General features: G+C 42.3%; 1 protein-coding gene across 1 annotated transcript in view; it reads left to right on the top strand.

Annotated features, from left to right (window-relative positions):
- The window catches only part of LOC311234740 (VPS10 domain-containing receptor SorCS1-like), a gene marked incomplete at both ends in the record, with an annotated part of 304,411 nt that overhangs the window by 223,361 nt on the left and 64,921 nt on the right, over window positions 1-16,129 (top strand). The window contains 5 exons of the mRNA XM_084321983.1: window positions 1,125-1,271; window positions 1,387-1,489; window positions 2,131-2,207; window positions 3,574-3,665; window positions 5,119-5,226. Of these exons, the coding sequence (XP_084178109.1) occupies window positions 1,125-1,271; window positions 1,387-1,489; window positions 2,131-2,207; window positions 3,574-3,665; window positions 5,119-5,226 (527 nt within the window). The remainder of the gene's footprint in view (window positions 1-1,124; window positions 1,272-1,386; window positions 1,490-2,130; window positions 2,208-3,573; window positions 3,666-5,118; window positions 5,227-16,129) is intronic.

The following is a 16,129-nucleotide window of genomic DNA, read 5'->3' as shown; positions in this document are numbered from 1 at the left end:
GCTTAGCGTACAGCCCTGCACATACATAAATGCATCGCAGGGCAATTAACATGGACATAAGCATATTTGTGCTGACAGACATGATATGAGCTAAGCATTAGCAAGCTTAGAAAGCAGTAACAGCAAATGGCTACTTCACTATAGATCAGGGGTCTCAAACTCGCGGCCCGCGGGCCAATTGTGGCTATTGTGGATATTTTGCGGCCCCCCAGATGATTTCCACAAAAAATTTTAAAATTCCCCAAATTATTTTTTTAAATAAAAAAATAAATTGCAATCATGTCATCACAAATAAAACAATTCCTGCACCAGAATGCAGGAAATTAAGTCTTTGTAACACAAAATCTCCTGGTGGGGGACCCCCCCGCTTAAAAAGTGGCCTGACTGGGGCTATATTTCGCACTATATTTCCTAGCCTGAATGATTTCCCCAGTCTGGCCCTGGTTAAAAGCCTCCAATGCTTATTAGTGTGTGTGCGTTTGAACGTTTGCATGTTTCAACCATACATTTCCATAAAAATTAAAAAAAAATACTTGAAACCCTTTTTGTGTGGAATATTTGATGCGGCCCAGCCTCACCTAGACTCTACCTCCAGCGGCCCCCAGGTAAATTGAGTTTGAGACCCCTGCTCTAGATTAACTTCATCTGCAGCTAGCAGCAAAAAGCCACACATGATAACATACATGTAGCCAAGTTGCTATCAGCTATGAGATCTCGCCAATCTCATTCACATTTATGTGTAGCCTATGACATGTATGGCGCCCTAAAATATTCTGCCCCAATGGCCAACCGGTTACTGTAAAGTCTTTGTCAGTCGTACCTTTGACAAGGATTCGTGCAACACTGTATAGAGGATCAGTGTGAGCTTAAGTGATAGCTGCATGAGTGCCTTCATCTCTCTGCTCTTAAATACAAAGAAGTAGAAATGTCTTAAGGCTCCACCATATGTTGTTTTGATCCTGCAGTCCTACAGATGGTCCAAAATAGAGCTCCCTGTCAGGAAAGCTACCGTGCACAGAAATCTCTTCTTCTGGAAACTAGGCATTCTGCTTTAAGTGTGAATAATTTACGGGTGATCAGATTTTTTTTTCTCATCCCTTTCTCTCTCTCTGTTATGATCATAGGTAGCAGGGATTAAAGGGGTGTTCCTGTCAAATAAAGTTGTGGAGAACCAAGTGAAAACTTACATCACATACAACAAGGGGAGAGATTGGCGTCTGCTACAGGCTCCATCGGCGGATCTCCATGGAAACAGCGTCTACTGTGAACAGGTGAGAGTGTCTTCTGACAGAGGGCCGGTGGGATCATTTGGATCATTATCCGCACTTGACTAATGACGATCTACGCCTCTTTATCTTTTTCTAACGTGGCCTTTTTCCTTCTCAGCCCTACTGTTCGTTACATCTGCACCTCCACGTGTCTGAGAACCCGTACACGTCAGGAAACATTGTGAGCAAGGAGTCCGCTCCGGGAATCATAGTAGCATCAGGTAATTCTGATCAGTTGTTTGATCTGTGTTCATCCACACCTTTGTTTACTCCCCGCCCTCATCATTAGTGTTTACCACAGGGCTCCCCGTCCCACCTGCGGCTCCTCATTTGCAGCATAGTTACACAGCTGCTCTCGATACTCCTGCCTTCCGCTGAGCTCCTTCACTAATCCATAGCCGGTGCTGCTCTCTGCACACAAAATGGATTTCCTGTCTCAATCAAAAATAGGTCGATGGTGTGAAATTTATCTTTTTGTGTTTGTCTGAACATCTGTTGCCTAGTACTTGTGGAAAGACAATTAAATAGCAAAAGAAAAGAAAAAAAAACACCATCTGTGTTTATTGTTAAGTTTATTGTTAAATGCTTATTGTTATTGTTATTTGTATGTGTGTATGGTTACCTATTTACATTTACATTTACATTTTGTCATTTAGCTGACACTTTTATCCAAAGCGACTTACAAGTTTTGTACAACAAGACAGCAGGAATGGTACAACTCTATCTCTATCTATTTCTGCTTCATGAGACCTGCATGGATTAATGTTTGAAGACGGTAAAAGCACTGAAGTTACTACTGTATGTCGCTGCAAAAGAAACAAAATTGTTTACCTACTGTACAAAATACACCCTCTCCATTCAGGTGTGATTGGGCCTGAGCTGACCAGTGGTAACATCAGCATTTTCATCACATCCAACGCTGGCAATACTTGGAGAGAGGTAACAATTTGACCGCATCTGATTCTGAACTTGTAAACGAAGAGAAAAAGGGAGCACGTGGCATTGATTTTCTTTGAGTACATTTTTTTCCCATTGGCTTGCGATTCAGTAATTCCGCGAGGAGAGCAACCTTTTTGATGAATGATGCATAACACCCATCACTTGACTTGATAGCATGCTGCATGTACCAGCTCTGGGGAGGGATTGTTTATGTGAATGCAACTCCTCACACTGTAGCTGTGTAACCAGCTGTGTTCAATGGTTTTCTTTTATTAATATTGTTTTAACACATTGGGCGCCGGGCATTGTGCTCATCATTATACCCAGTCTGCCAGCACTGTAACCCTATGGAGATGTTTACCTTCTTTGCAGGGCTATAACTTTTTAAATATTATAGCTATATTGACATTACTATGGCCCATTCAACATCGATTATCTATCGTTCCGGATGTGGGAACGTTATATTTTTTCATTCATACATTGTTGTGTTAATACCTTCGAGAATATAAGTATGTTTTTAAGCTTTTCTGCTGTAATTCCAAAAACGCTAGTTATAGGCCCTGACGCATATGATAGATTATCGATTGGCGTTTCTTTCCTATACACGCTATATTAAAAAATTCAAATGTATATGATCGGTATACATTATGCTTCATCATGCGTGAAGGAAATGGGGGGGGGGGGGTCGTTTATAATTCCTTGATCGTCAGTAACGGCTTTATTTAGTATGGGTTGATATATTCAAGATATCTATGGATATATTGATCAGACTGATTGCAAACAAGGAAATGGACAATCGGGCTGAAAATAACGTTTGTGTCCTTTTACCGTTCGCCGATGAGACTGGAGTAAAAAGATCCCAATTATTTGACGTTGATCGCCTAGACCCATTTCCGGTTTGTATGGCGCAATAAACGTCGAAATCATATCGATTATTGCGTTTCGAAAGCGATCCAAATGCACTCAAATGTTTGTCTGGACCCACGTAACAAGATATGACTGCCAGAGGGATTTCCTTGATGCACCGATCGCCACTTCCGGTTTGACGTTAGTGTAACTCGCCCGACCATCCACCAGGCGGCGGTATTGAGGCGTTGAAATCTCAGACAGGGTGCCACTGCAGTCCGGAGGGAGGCTGGATGAATTATGAATGCCATGGCGAAAAAACGAAATATTGATCCCAAAAACGATTTACGCCGTTGTTGGCGTTCAAGGCATGGCGGGCAATAACGACTTACGCCGTTTATTGCGCACAATGTGTTAAGATGTTGTTGTTGTTGTTGTTGATGTGATGTAATGTGCTGTGAACAATTTGGCATGTGGATTTAACATGGATGACTATGAGTGAACTCTCCCTGTTTTGCAGGTGTTTGATGAAGAGTATAGTTTGTTGTTCCTCAACCAGGGAGGAGCTCTGGTGGCTATTCGGCACACACCTCTGCCCATCAGACACATCTGGTAATGACTATCTCAAGCCCCACCTCTTTTTTTGATCCTCCAATCACAACTGTTGAGATAGGTCAATTACACCTTTGTTTTAGGTTATATCTTTAACACATTGAGAGCCACGCCCCTATGCCCAGATAACCCCTTCCGTGCCAGCGCTTTAGTCAATGGGAGGTTGGGGATATTTGCGAACGCTTAAACTATACTATATCTTAAATTATGGCTATGGGTCTAAAACACCCCTCGCTTATCAATGACTTGCTTGCAGTCAACATGTACGAAACGGATTGTTTTTTCATTGGTACATTTCCGTTTTATACCGTTTTGAATACGAGTATAGTTTCGGAGAGTTCTAGTAATTTCAGAGAAATTCCGCGATAATAGCCCTTTAGTGGAATACACAAAACATGTTGTCATTTTACGGCTGATTTATTAATCGTTTTCAAATAAACTCTAGATTATCCATAGTATATTATGCTATTATTCTTATGCACGCTAGAAAAGCGGGCAGAAAAATTGATTATCTATGCCGTGCTTAGCGCTAACGTTACGCACACACACACACACATTGTGATCGCTGTGAAAAAAACATCTGATTAACCCAAAACTGGTAACATAGAGTCCTTACCTCACATCAGATGTTCTGCAAAAAGATTAATCCAATTCCTGATCGCCATTCCAAATATCGATCGCGTTTATCGATCCAACGTTATACTCCGAAACAGATAATCAACGCTTCTTCCAGTCCCCCCAGAAGTAAAACGTGGACCGGAGTTATTTTTTTCGATGCACTTTTTCAGCCAATCCAATCCAATGATGTGCAATACCATCCGGGAGACGATAGGCGGCGGTATTTGCCCTTTTCGAGCTCAGAGCCATTCCCAATGATCAGGCTGGATGGATGAAAAATGAATGGATATTGCTAATAAAAGAAATAACGAGAAAAAAACTAGAAAACTCGTCATTGGCACTCAACGCATGGCGAGTTAAGACGACTAATCTCGTCGTTGGCACTCAATGTGTTAAAGGTGCTATAGATACAATGTTTATGTAGAGTAATCATAAAAAATAGCTTTTAGAATGGTACGAAATATACGTATTGCCCCCCCCCCTCCCCCCACCAAATTATATCATTTAAAAAGAAATTGCAGGTCCAAAATGAATGTTGTTGTTTACATGTTGCGTGCATATGAATGTTGTTGTTTACATGTTGAGTGCAATAAATGTTGTTTACATGTTGCGTGCATGTATCCCCCCCTACTTCCCATTTCCTGTGTGGAATGCACCTGATTGGATAAATTACATGCTGGTGCTCTACTGCGACATCTAGTGGCTGAATATTATCTATAGCACCTTTAACATAAATCAAATGAGAGGTATGTCTTTTTTGTACTTTTGGTGTTAAACTCACATTCTATTTATTGTGTTTGTCCTCTGTGATCCGACCGCCATCCTCCCACTATAGGCTGAGTTTTGACGAGGGCAGACAGTGGGACAAATACAGCTTCACCTCATCGCCCCTCTATGTCGATGGAGTGTTGGGAGAGCCTGGGGAGGACACTCTCATAATGACGTAAGATACGAGGACGTCGAGATCCATGTTGGAATTGATTTGTTTGCTGTTTTTAGCTGTGACCAAACAGCTAGCATAAGTTGATCGGTCTCCAAACAAAAAAAAAGTTGTTTGCCATGACATAAACGCATTGTAAACGGTTCCTTTTTCCACCAAACGTGACGTGTTGAAGAGGTGTGCGTTTTGTGTCGTTCTGTCAATGATAGAGACATGATGTTTGTCACACTGATACATGTAGAATGTAGATAATAGCGTGGCAATGCCTCACAACAAATATCACACCAATTGGTAATCGGATAAACTTCGGTAATGGGTGCAATTAAAAAATGCATTCATTAGGAACTTGTTAGTCGTTTTTTTTGCATTAGGGTGTTTTCACACCTATAGTTCCTTTGAAATGGATGAACTTCCCACCACAGTCAGGGCAGCTGAAGCCAACTCATTCTTCTGCCAAACACACTTATTCAAACAAAAATACTTTGTCTTATTTGGACTACATAGACTCTTATGTCTATGCTTGTTATGCACTCCAAGTGAAGCACTTGAGTTTGACACTATGTTAAATGAACAATACCTCTCATCGTTTAGTGTATCCCTTTGTTGGCTTTGTTGCACACAATTGTCATGTTTGACAAAAGTGTCAGCTAAATTATTAAATGTGGTGATGTTACAAAAATACTACTTCACATTGTCTTAATCACTGTCAACAATTAATTAATTATGCGCTACTGTCTACTAGGGATGAGCCCGAATCCGAATTTGGGAAACGAGATGGACACAGATATTTTTATTACACAGATATTAATATATTATTTGGGCCAACAAATTATGTTAGGAGCTCCATTGACGCAGCACTCAGCCTCTGTTCATCGTCAAAACTACCTGTTGGACTGGCCTCAAAACTACCTGTTGGACTGCCATCAAAACTACCTGTTGGACTGCCCTCAAAACTACCTGTAGGACTGCCATCAAAACTACCTGTTGGACTGCCCTCAAAACTACCTGTAGGACTGCCCTCAAAACTACCTGTAGGACTGCCCTGTCTTCGTTTGGACCCACAGAAATATTTTTTAAGTTGTGCGTCAAAAGAGATAAAGAAAAAGGCTGGTGTATTCTCAAGTTTTATCTTGTATGTCAACTGCTCCATTATGAGCAAGGTCTCCCCTACATTTTCAAAAGCCTGGGGGCGACAGTGGCTCAGGAGGTAGCAGTCATCTGGTAATCCAGAGGTTCCCAGTTCGATTCCCGCTCCTCCAGGAAGCATGTTGAAGTGTCCTTGAGCAAGACACTGATGAGCAGGTTGGCACCTTGCATGGTTGCCTCCGCTGTCGGTGTGTGAATGTGTGAGTGAATGGGTCCAATGTGAGGAACAAATTGTAAAGCGGTTTGGATAAAAGCGCTATATAAATGCACCATTTCCCATTTACCATTTAGAGAAAGCTTGTCTTAAATCATCATCACATATACGTGTAATAAAACACATATACCGGTATGTACATTGCAATAGCAACTGAGGTACATAAGAACAATTTTGAAGATTTAAATAGAATAGAGCTAAGAACAACAACAACAACAACAAAAGAAAAAGCATAGGAAACGAGCGCTGGTATATAAATAAGATAGAGGCTAAATGTCAAGGCTCGGAACTCAAAATATTAGAGTCATATTCCATTTGGATGAATGTATTCGTGTATGTATTCCGCTCTGATTCATTTGAAGTATGGGGGCGACGTAGGGGAGATCGCACCACCTTGGCCATCACCACGAGACATCCACCTACGGGAGGCTGCAATTAGAAACTGGCCCCGGTAAATGTCCAAACCCCCACCCACCCAACCCCCTCCAATGTACAGTTTCTTCCCCCTCGAATGTATATATTTTCTTTTAGGATCTCTGTCTCTTAAACAGTACTGTATATCTTGTATGTCATGAATGTCTGGATGTAACAGTACTGTATGGGACTGTCGTGTACGTCATAAATGTCATGATGAATTGAAAATGGGGGACCCTGATGTAAACAAGACGAAAGTCTTTCTCTGGTCTGCATCCCCTTAACACTTTCGCGGCCACTGGGATGAGTCTAATTCATCTCAAGAGGACCGTGAAATGTAAACAGACATGGGGCTGTTTGTAAAGCTAAATCTATACTTTATATAGTATTGCTATCTGTCCATTCTCATTGTGAATTGAGACCTAAACCGTCCCTTAAAAATGGCTTAAAGAAAAAAAAAATTCATCAATACGTTCTCATTTTATAGCGCCGTGAATATAAGTATTATACCGGATTTGGTCTAGTATATTTCCTGGAAGCCGAGATAATGGGCTAATAGCTAATAACGTTAAATCCAATGGCATTTCGGTTATAGATACGCTCCATTTAAAACTCAAACTGCATATGATCGGCACGATCCTCACGCATGTATGCATGAAAGGGGGGGGGGGGGGGGGGCGGGGGACGTCGTTTCTGATTATTGATCACCAATAACCGCGTTAGCCTCATTAGCCTCATAGGCCGAACGCCTGGATGGCTATCAAAACAAGGCCTGATCGGGATATACTTTATGTGAAAAAGATCTTACCATGGTCCGGTGGGACCCCCCCGAGCATTTCCCCGTTATCGATCGCCATCTGGTAGATCGATATGGCCATTGGCTGATGATAAATCCCCTTATTGCATGGTGAAATCTGCGATGCAAAACGTAATCCAAGCTACATGCTGCACATCTAGAATCCTGCTAACTGAAATCTCCATTGAAAGTAAAAAAATCAAAAATAAAATCCACCGTTCGGCCACAGGGCACACTGCATTATCGCGATAGCGCCCCTAAGAGGATCTGGCCGGTATTGCACCTTCTCGAATTCAATGAGTAGGGTATATCTGCAGTGCCGCTCGGCGACCTTGAATAAGTTATTAATATGGAATAAAAACAACTTGCCACGGATTTATCCGTGCTTCTGTCCACAACGGGTGGAATCGAAACACGGAGATATACGTTGTTCGTCCCCATTGTGTTAACAATTGTGTGAGCCGTACTGTATTGTACCCATTCTGCAATCTGTTAATAAAGTCCTCACAGAGAGACAGGGAGACAGGGGTTAGAGAGTTCCCGTGCTTCTAGTAGGCGGACAAGTAATAGATACATGTAGTAAGCTTATATGAATAGAATAGAAGTACTTAGCCCAGCAATGAAGTAGAGCATGCATGCTTTAGAGGTTGTAGGTCGGACAGAAGATGGTATGGAGCTGATCCATGACCTCAGTGGTGCTCATAACCAATATATGGGGTAGAACAGTCACTGCAGTCTGTATAATAGGGCTGCAACTAACGATTATTTTGGTAGTCGACTAATCTGTGGATTCTTTTTTCGATTAGTCGACTAATCTAACGATTATTTCTGTCACACCCTCCATCTCTGCTTCCTGTGGGCGCGGCTCATTTTCAGGGCTCCAGTGCATGTTTTACCTCACGTGCTCAAGTCTGCACACCTGTGAATGTCACCCTCCCTCTGCCTTAACAACATGATCCCATAGCACATTTAAATAAGGACTCATGAAACATTTGAATTTGGATCTTAATTAAGCTACTTGCTTAATCAAATGTATTTTAATAACAAATACAATAATCAATCATAATAAACAAATTAAATAATACAAATTAAAGTGCAAGTTTAAATGTAAAGATAATGTTTTAAAAGTAGCAGCCTCTGCCCCAGCACTGTGGTTCTGATGGGGCTGTAAACCTGGTCCAAGAGGGTGACGTGGATCCACTCACTAGGCTCCACCATCTCCAACAGCTGTAAGGGGAGAGGAGAGGAGGTGGATGAATCAGATCAGACAGACTTCTAGGTCTTTTGTTTGCTGTGTGTGAGTGAGAGGAGCTGTGTGTGTGTATGTTCAAGTTCAAGTTCAAGTTCTTTAATAGTTGTCATACAGAAGTACAGAATACTTTCATACAAAATGCTTCTTACTGTTACGCTCCAGAGACTGTGCTAGACAAGATAGTATCAAATAACATAATAACATAATATAGCATGAATTTAGAAGAAGAAAAATGAGGTCACAGTGTTCGGTATAGACATATGTACAATGTTCTGAGTTACCATATAATATACAATACACAATACTATGCAGTGTACTAATGTACAGTACTATCTAGTGCAAAGCAGAAATGGGATGAGGTACAATTTTAGGTACAATTTACAGTAAGGTGTACGAGTTGTAGTGCAATCCTTCATCCATAAATATAAAGTGTGGGGAGTGGGCGCTACAGTGTGTTTGTTTAAAGTGGGTGTGTGCTATAAAGTGTGTGGAGTGGGTGCTACAGTGTGTTTGTTTAAAGTGAGTGTGTGCGTGTGGATGTGTGTGCTATGTGCGTTTGGTGGTTGTTGTTGTGTAGTGTTCATTCATTGTTCGTTTAGCAGCCTGATGGCCTGGGGATAGAAGCTTCTTCTGAGTCTTTCTGTGCTCGCCTTGAGACTCCGGTATCGCTTGCCTGACCGCAGCAGTTCAAAGAGGCAGTTGTTCGGGTGACTGGAGTCTTTAATGATTCTCTTAGCCTTGCCCTTGCAACGCTTGTTGTAAATGTTCTGGAGGGTGGGGAGCCCCCCTCCAATTGTGCGTTCGGCTGAACGTGTCACTCTTTGTAGTCTGCTTCGGTCTTGTGCAGTGCTATTCCCAAACCAGGAGGTGATGTTGCCAGTCAAGATGCTCTCTATTGTACATGAGTAGAAGTTCTTAAGGATCTTCTGGCTGACTTGGAACTTCCTTAGGCGCCTGAGGAAGTAGAGGCGTTGTCGTGCCTTCTTCACAACACTGTCAATGTGTGTGGTCCATGTCAAGTCCTCGGATATGTAGGCTCCGAGGTACTTAAAGCTGTTGACTCTCTCAACCGGTGCCCCGTCGATGCTGAGGGGGCTGTAGTCCTTGACCCCCGACCTCCTGAAGTCCACAATCATCTCCTTTGTTTTGCTGACGTTCAGGGAGAGGCTGTTTTCCTGGCACCATCCCGCCAGGACCTTGACCTCTTCCAGGTAGGCCCTCTCGTCGTTGGCAGAGATCAGGCCCACCACCACTGTGTCGTCAGCAAATTTGATGATTGCATTGCTACTCCGCTGAGCCACACAGTCGTGTGTGTACAGGGAGTAGAGGAGGGGACTCAGAACACAGCCCTGGGGGGCCCCTATGTTGAGGGTGATGGATGAGGAGGTGCAGTTGCCTGCTCTCACCACCTGGGGTCTGCCAGTCAGGAAGTCCAAGACCCACTGGCAGAGGTCATAGCCCAAGCCCAGGTCCCTGAGCTTGGCTATGAGTATGGAGGGGACTATGGTATTGAATGCCGAGCTGTAGTCGATGAATAGCATTCTCACATAGTTCCCCTGCCTCTTGTCCAGGTGTGATGCTGCTGTGTGCAGCACATGGGCTATGGCGTCCTCCGTGGACCTGTTGGGGCGGTATGCAAATTGCAGGGGGTCCATGTTGATGGGGAGGGAGGAGCAGATGTAGCCCTTTACTAGCTTCTCAAAGCACTTCATGGCTATGGAGGTGAGAGCTACAGGGCGGTAGTCGTTGAGGCAAGCAGGCTTGGATTTTTTGGGTACAGGGATAATAGTGGACTTCTTCAGGCAGGTGGGGATGACAGCCTGTTCTAAGGACAGGTTAAATATGTCAGTGAATACTGGGCCCAGTTGGTCGGCACAGACTTTTAGGACGCGGCCGGGGATGCCGTCCGGACCTGCTGCCTTTCTGATATTCACTTTTTTAAAGGTCCGCCTCACCTCATGCTCTGTTACCCTGAACACTGCGCCTCCATCAGCAGCCGACCCCCCCCCCCCCCCATTGCCGTGGCTTGTGAGCTGGTGTTGTTATTACCAGCATCAAACCTCGCATAGAAGGTATTGAGGTCATTTGCTAAGGAGATGTCACTGTTCAGTTTGAGGGAGTGTGTGTGTCTTACTCTGATCTCCTGCAGAGGAACACACCATTTACAAATGACAGCATCCATAAAAGAACCTGTGATTGCATTGCTATAGCAAACTTATAAATCATCAGATATAAGATAACTAGCACTAACGTTCCCTGTCTCTGCAGTCTTAGCCCAAAAAGTTAAACTTTTTTCAACCGAGAAAAAAAAGCAGCCTAGTCTAGACCATGGCACGGGGTCATCCCTATGTTCCCCGGGTTCTATGTTCGCCGGGTCCTATGTTCCCCGATTGATTGATTGATTGATTGATTGAAAATTTTATAAATTTTTATTATTTTATTAATTATTAATGATAGATGATAGAAACTTTATTGCCATTTCAACACTGTTGATTGGGATTTGTCCGCCTTGTTTCGAACTGGTTAAGCTTAGGCCCTCTTTCGAAGTTGGTTAAGGTTAGAGTTTGGAATCAGGGCTGGTGGTCTGACTATCTATCGTTACCGGGGAACATAGGACCCAGGGAACATAGGACCCGGGGAACATAGACATGCTCCCCATGGCGCTATATAGACAGTGGACGTTAGCACTAGCTATCTTAACTTACCTAATTAATACTCCAGTCTGCAAAAATACGACACTTGGTGCTAATTCATGGAGGTGTAAACACCGGTAGCCTAGCCAAGCTCTAGTAGCCTGTAAGCTTGGCGCTGTTTAACGTTAGCTAACGTTACATAATAATAATAATAATAATAATAATAATAATAATAATAATAATAATAATAATAATAATAATAATAATAATAATAATAATAATAATAATAGATTCGATTTGTACCGCACTTTATATTCGCGAGAATCTCAGAGTGCTACAGGAGATATAGACAAAAAGTTAAATGAATAAAACAATTAAAATGAATAAAAACTATTAAAAAGACTAACAACCAGTGAGATGGAAGAACATAAGAGTAAAATAAAAAAAATAATAATAATAAAATTAATAGAAGTAAAAATAAAAGTAAAAGAAAAATTCAGGCAAAAGCCTTGTTAAAAAGAAATGTTTTTAGGCCCCTTTTAAAAGCCTCGACGGATTGTGGTGCTCTCCGGTGGATGGGGAGAGCATTCCAAAGTCTGGGTGCGGCAGAACAGAAGGCGCGATCGCCCATGGTGTGCAGCTTAGTCCTGGGGGCTTTGAGGAGGTAGGCTGTGCCGGAGCGGAGGGAACGTGAGGATATACACAGTATAGTTGGTGGACACGCAGCCTCAACATATTAACTGAAATAGCGTTCGCTTAGCAAGCATTATCCATGAGACATTCTGTTTTCCAACATGTAAGCTAAAACTTACCCATGATCCGAGTAGCTGTCATCACGGTTCAAGAGTGCTCGCTGCTGCTTTCTTCTTCTTTGTCGTTAGTACCGTACTTTTCGGACTATAAGCCGCGGCTTTCCCCCCCATTTTTCGACCCTGCGGCTTATATAACGGTGCGGCTAATCTATGGATTTTTACAGCTAACTGGGCGTGCTCCCTCAGCTCTGTGACCGTCAGATCAGACTCCTAAATCTGCTGCAGCAGTGCACGACGTCAACCACGTCAACAAACCATTACGGCAAGAGTCTAGTGTATGAGCAGCTCAGGGCTCCTCTTTCAACATGCTGCCTACCTACTGTACCCGGCGCTGCTAACTGGCTAACGTTATGAGAGCAAACGTTGCTACCTACTGTACCCAGCGCTGCTAACTGGCTAACGTTATGAGAGCTAACGTTGCTACCTACTGTACCCGGCGCTGCTAACTGGGAGCTGCTAACTGGCTAACGTTATGAGAGCTAACGTTGCTACCTACTGTACCCGGCGCTGCTAACTGGCTAACGTTATGAGAGCTAACGTTGCTACCTACTGTACCCAGCGCTGCTAACTGGCTAACGTTATGAGAGCTAACGTTGCTACCTACTGTACCCGGCGCTGCTAACTGGGAGCTGCTAACTGGCTAACGTTATGAAAGCTAACGTTGCTACCTACTGTACCCGGCGCTGCTAACTGGCTAATGTTATGAGAGCTAACGTTGCTACCTACTGTACCCGGCGCTGCTAACTGGCTAACGTTATGAGAGCTAACGTTGCTACCTACTGTACCCGGAGCTGCTAACTGGCTAACGTTGCTACCTACTGTACCCGGAGCTGCTAACTGGGAGCTGCTAACTGGCTAACGTTATGAGAGCTAACGTTGGTACCTACTGTACCCAGAGCTGCTAACTGGCTAACGTTATGAGAGCTAACGTTGCTACCTACTGTACCCGGCGCTGCTAACTGGCTATCGTTCCTGTTTAAACAAAAATGTTAATAAATGGGAGCTTCCTCAAACAGCCATCTCTTTCCCGACAATCCCCTTTGTGCACGAACCCTTACATATGGTAAGTAAGCCCTATTTTCTGAAAATCTGCCTAAAATACATACCTAAGTAAATGGAATATTGCTCCACTTCTAAAAGGTAAATTTGCATATTCTTTGTATCTAGGGACATCTATGGACCTCAGTGAATGTATTCCCAGTGTCAGAAATATTGTGTCTATTACTAGGCTTGCTTAAATTGTGATGAAACAAAGGAGAATATGAATTATGATTTTTCTTTGCATCTTTGACAGTGAATAACACCATGCTAAAAATGACCAGCCATGAAAAACTGCCACTGATCTCGTTCAGTACCTTCTTGAGATCATGTGTACAAACAATCTAAGGAAATGAATAAAGGGAAGATGATTAAACAGAAGGTTTTGTAGATACAGTACTGAATTCTCCCATCCAAACCAATGCAATTTGAAATATTATTATAGAATATAGAATAGCAGGCTTATAAATGACCTTATTATAGCCAATTCGCACATTTATGGATTGTGCCAAATCTTATATTTCAAATGCCAGAGTTCAATTTGGATTTAGTATCACCAGGCGTGCATAAGAACAGATAATGAAATCTACTGTATGTACAGTAGCTTTTTTATTTTTGCCAGGGTGGCACCATTTTGAAACTAATTTCAAATATAAATGTTGCTACATGCTAAAAATAGTGAAGAGAAACTGACTGTGCTTCAATATATTCCAATAATGTTATGTTTTGTGGTTTATTATCCCGAGTAATAAGAGATATAAATTGTTTTTGTAATTTGATTGAAACCCCATAGAGGCCTTTGGGAAGTGTCGTTCGGAAAAAAACGCTAATCGAAAACTGTCTGTGTCCTCTTCAAAATGGCAGCAAAAAAACTACAATTCCTGACGTTATAATTTTCCAAAATGGTCGACTTTCGTGAACTAAACTACACCAAAATGAAAACGAAAATCTATCTAATAACACTTTAACCTATTGGTAAACTAATGTATTGATGATAATATACATTATAACTGCTGTTGTGACATGGTTATGATGTTTATACTTGAATACGTTTGAAAAATAAAACAATACTTTTGTCAAACAGTCTGGAGAGATTGATTTATGACGTGATGTCATTTGCAGTCCGCCGATGGACAGCACGGGTGGAAGAGTCTGTGCAGTGCAATTAGCGCCGACCTTTGTGAATTGGGAGTGTTTTTGGATGAGGCTCATTTGCATAGAAAGGGGCACATGTTCCACCCATAATTTATTACCTCATTTAAATCCCCGCAAATACCACAGACGCACCGTGACGGAACGCAGTTACCACCTCATTTCACTCGTTGTGCTTCCTTTGTGAATAGCAAACTGTGTTTCAGAACTATTTGCGCCGGCATAGCATCAGAAAAAGCTGTGCAATCCCTTTGTGAATTCTTGTTTACATTTGCACTCTACATCTTTGTGTTCGTTACTTATTACTGTGTAGTATTGACTCCCATGTAACCCAGCATCTCAGCATAGACACCTTCGAGAACAGGGGCTCAGCTTTGCAGCCACACTTCACTTCTCATAGTTCTACCAACTTTGGCAGCCTTGGGCAAGAGTGTCCAGGCAACTACTTTGCTCCATCCATTTTCTTCAGGAGAAGGTACAGACTGGATAGCTTTCAGACTTCAGATCAAATGCTAGCTCGGTAAAGTGCACCTTTTCTTTGCAGAGAATATGCTGGACACCTCATATCCCCTCCTCCCTCTGAGTCACACACACACTCCAGTCCACGTTTCCTTATCTTAACCTTAACACTGATCAATAAAATTAAATAAAACTATTGGAAGTCACTTTGGGTAAAAGTGTGATAAATTACTGTACTGTAATGTAATATTTGAAAGCCTTTAAAAAGGCTGTTGGTTGAATAAAGCTACTTCAATATTACTGCTACTTCAAATTAATTAGGTCTTTACTTTACCTAAATCTAATGACAACTCAACAGAAAATGAGAAGCAGAGCAAATTTAAGTAAGAAGACACCCCCCTTCCACTCCAATACTTCTGATTAATTTGTTAATTTGATTACGTCAGTTCCCATCTTGTATTGTACAATAATTGTTGCAAAAAACAACAACACACAAACTTCCGGTTTTCTATCCGAATACAGATGCAGATCATCTGTATGGTTATACAGATACATATACAGATAATGGTGTCTCTGCACACCCCTACGGTCTACTGCCACCTTTAATATGCATACAATTATTTGTTTGGTATGATGCCATTATTTGGCTACTTAGACCTTTTTTAAAAGCAGAAATAATAACCTTGTAAGGAAGAAAAAGAACACACTTGGAGAAATATGGAAAATCGCCAATCAGCTTCATTGAATGCACAATTTGTTTGGGCTATTGCGTTCTTACTTCCCTTCGGAAGGGGACAGACGTACAGGTGGACCAGGGTGGGTGTTTGGTGCGGATCCAAGTTTGATTGGGTGTGCTCACCTCCTCAAATTAAGTCAACCAGGAAATAAATGCAAGCGTTCCATGTGACTGGGGACGAGGCAGGTGTGATGCCCCCTTCAGCCCTGAGGAAGATCATCTTCATTAAAGTTGTGTCTTCTGAGAACCAAAAG

Source organism: Notolepis coatsorum (genome assembly GCF_963971535.1).
Source record: "Notolepis coatsorum genome assembly, chromosome: 9".
Classification (NCBI taxonomy): Eukaryota; Metazoa; Chordata; class Actinopteri; order Aulopiformes; family Paralepididae; genus Notolepis; species Notolepis coatsorum.
This window is presented reverse-complemented; position numbering and strand designations above follow the sequence as displayed.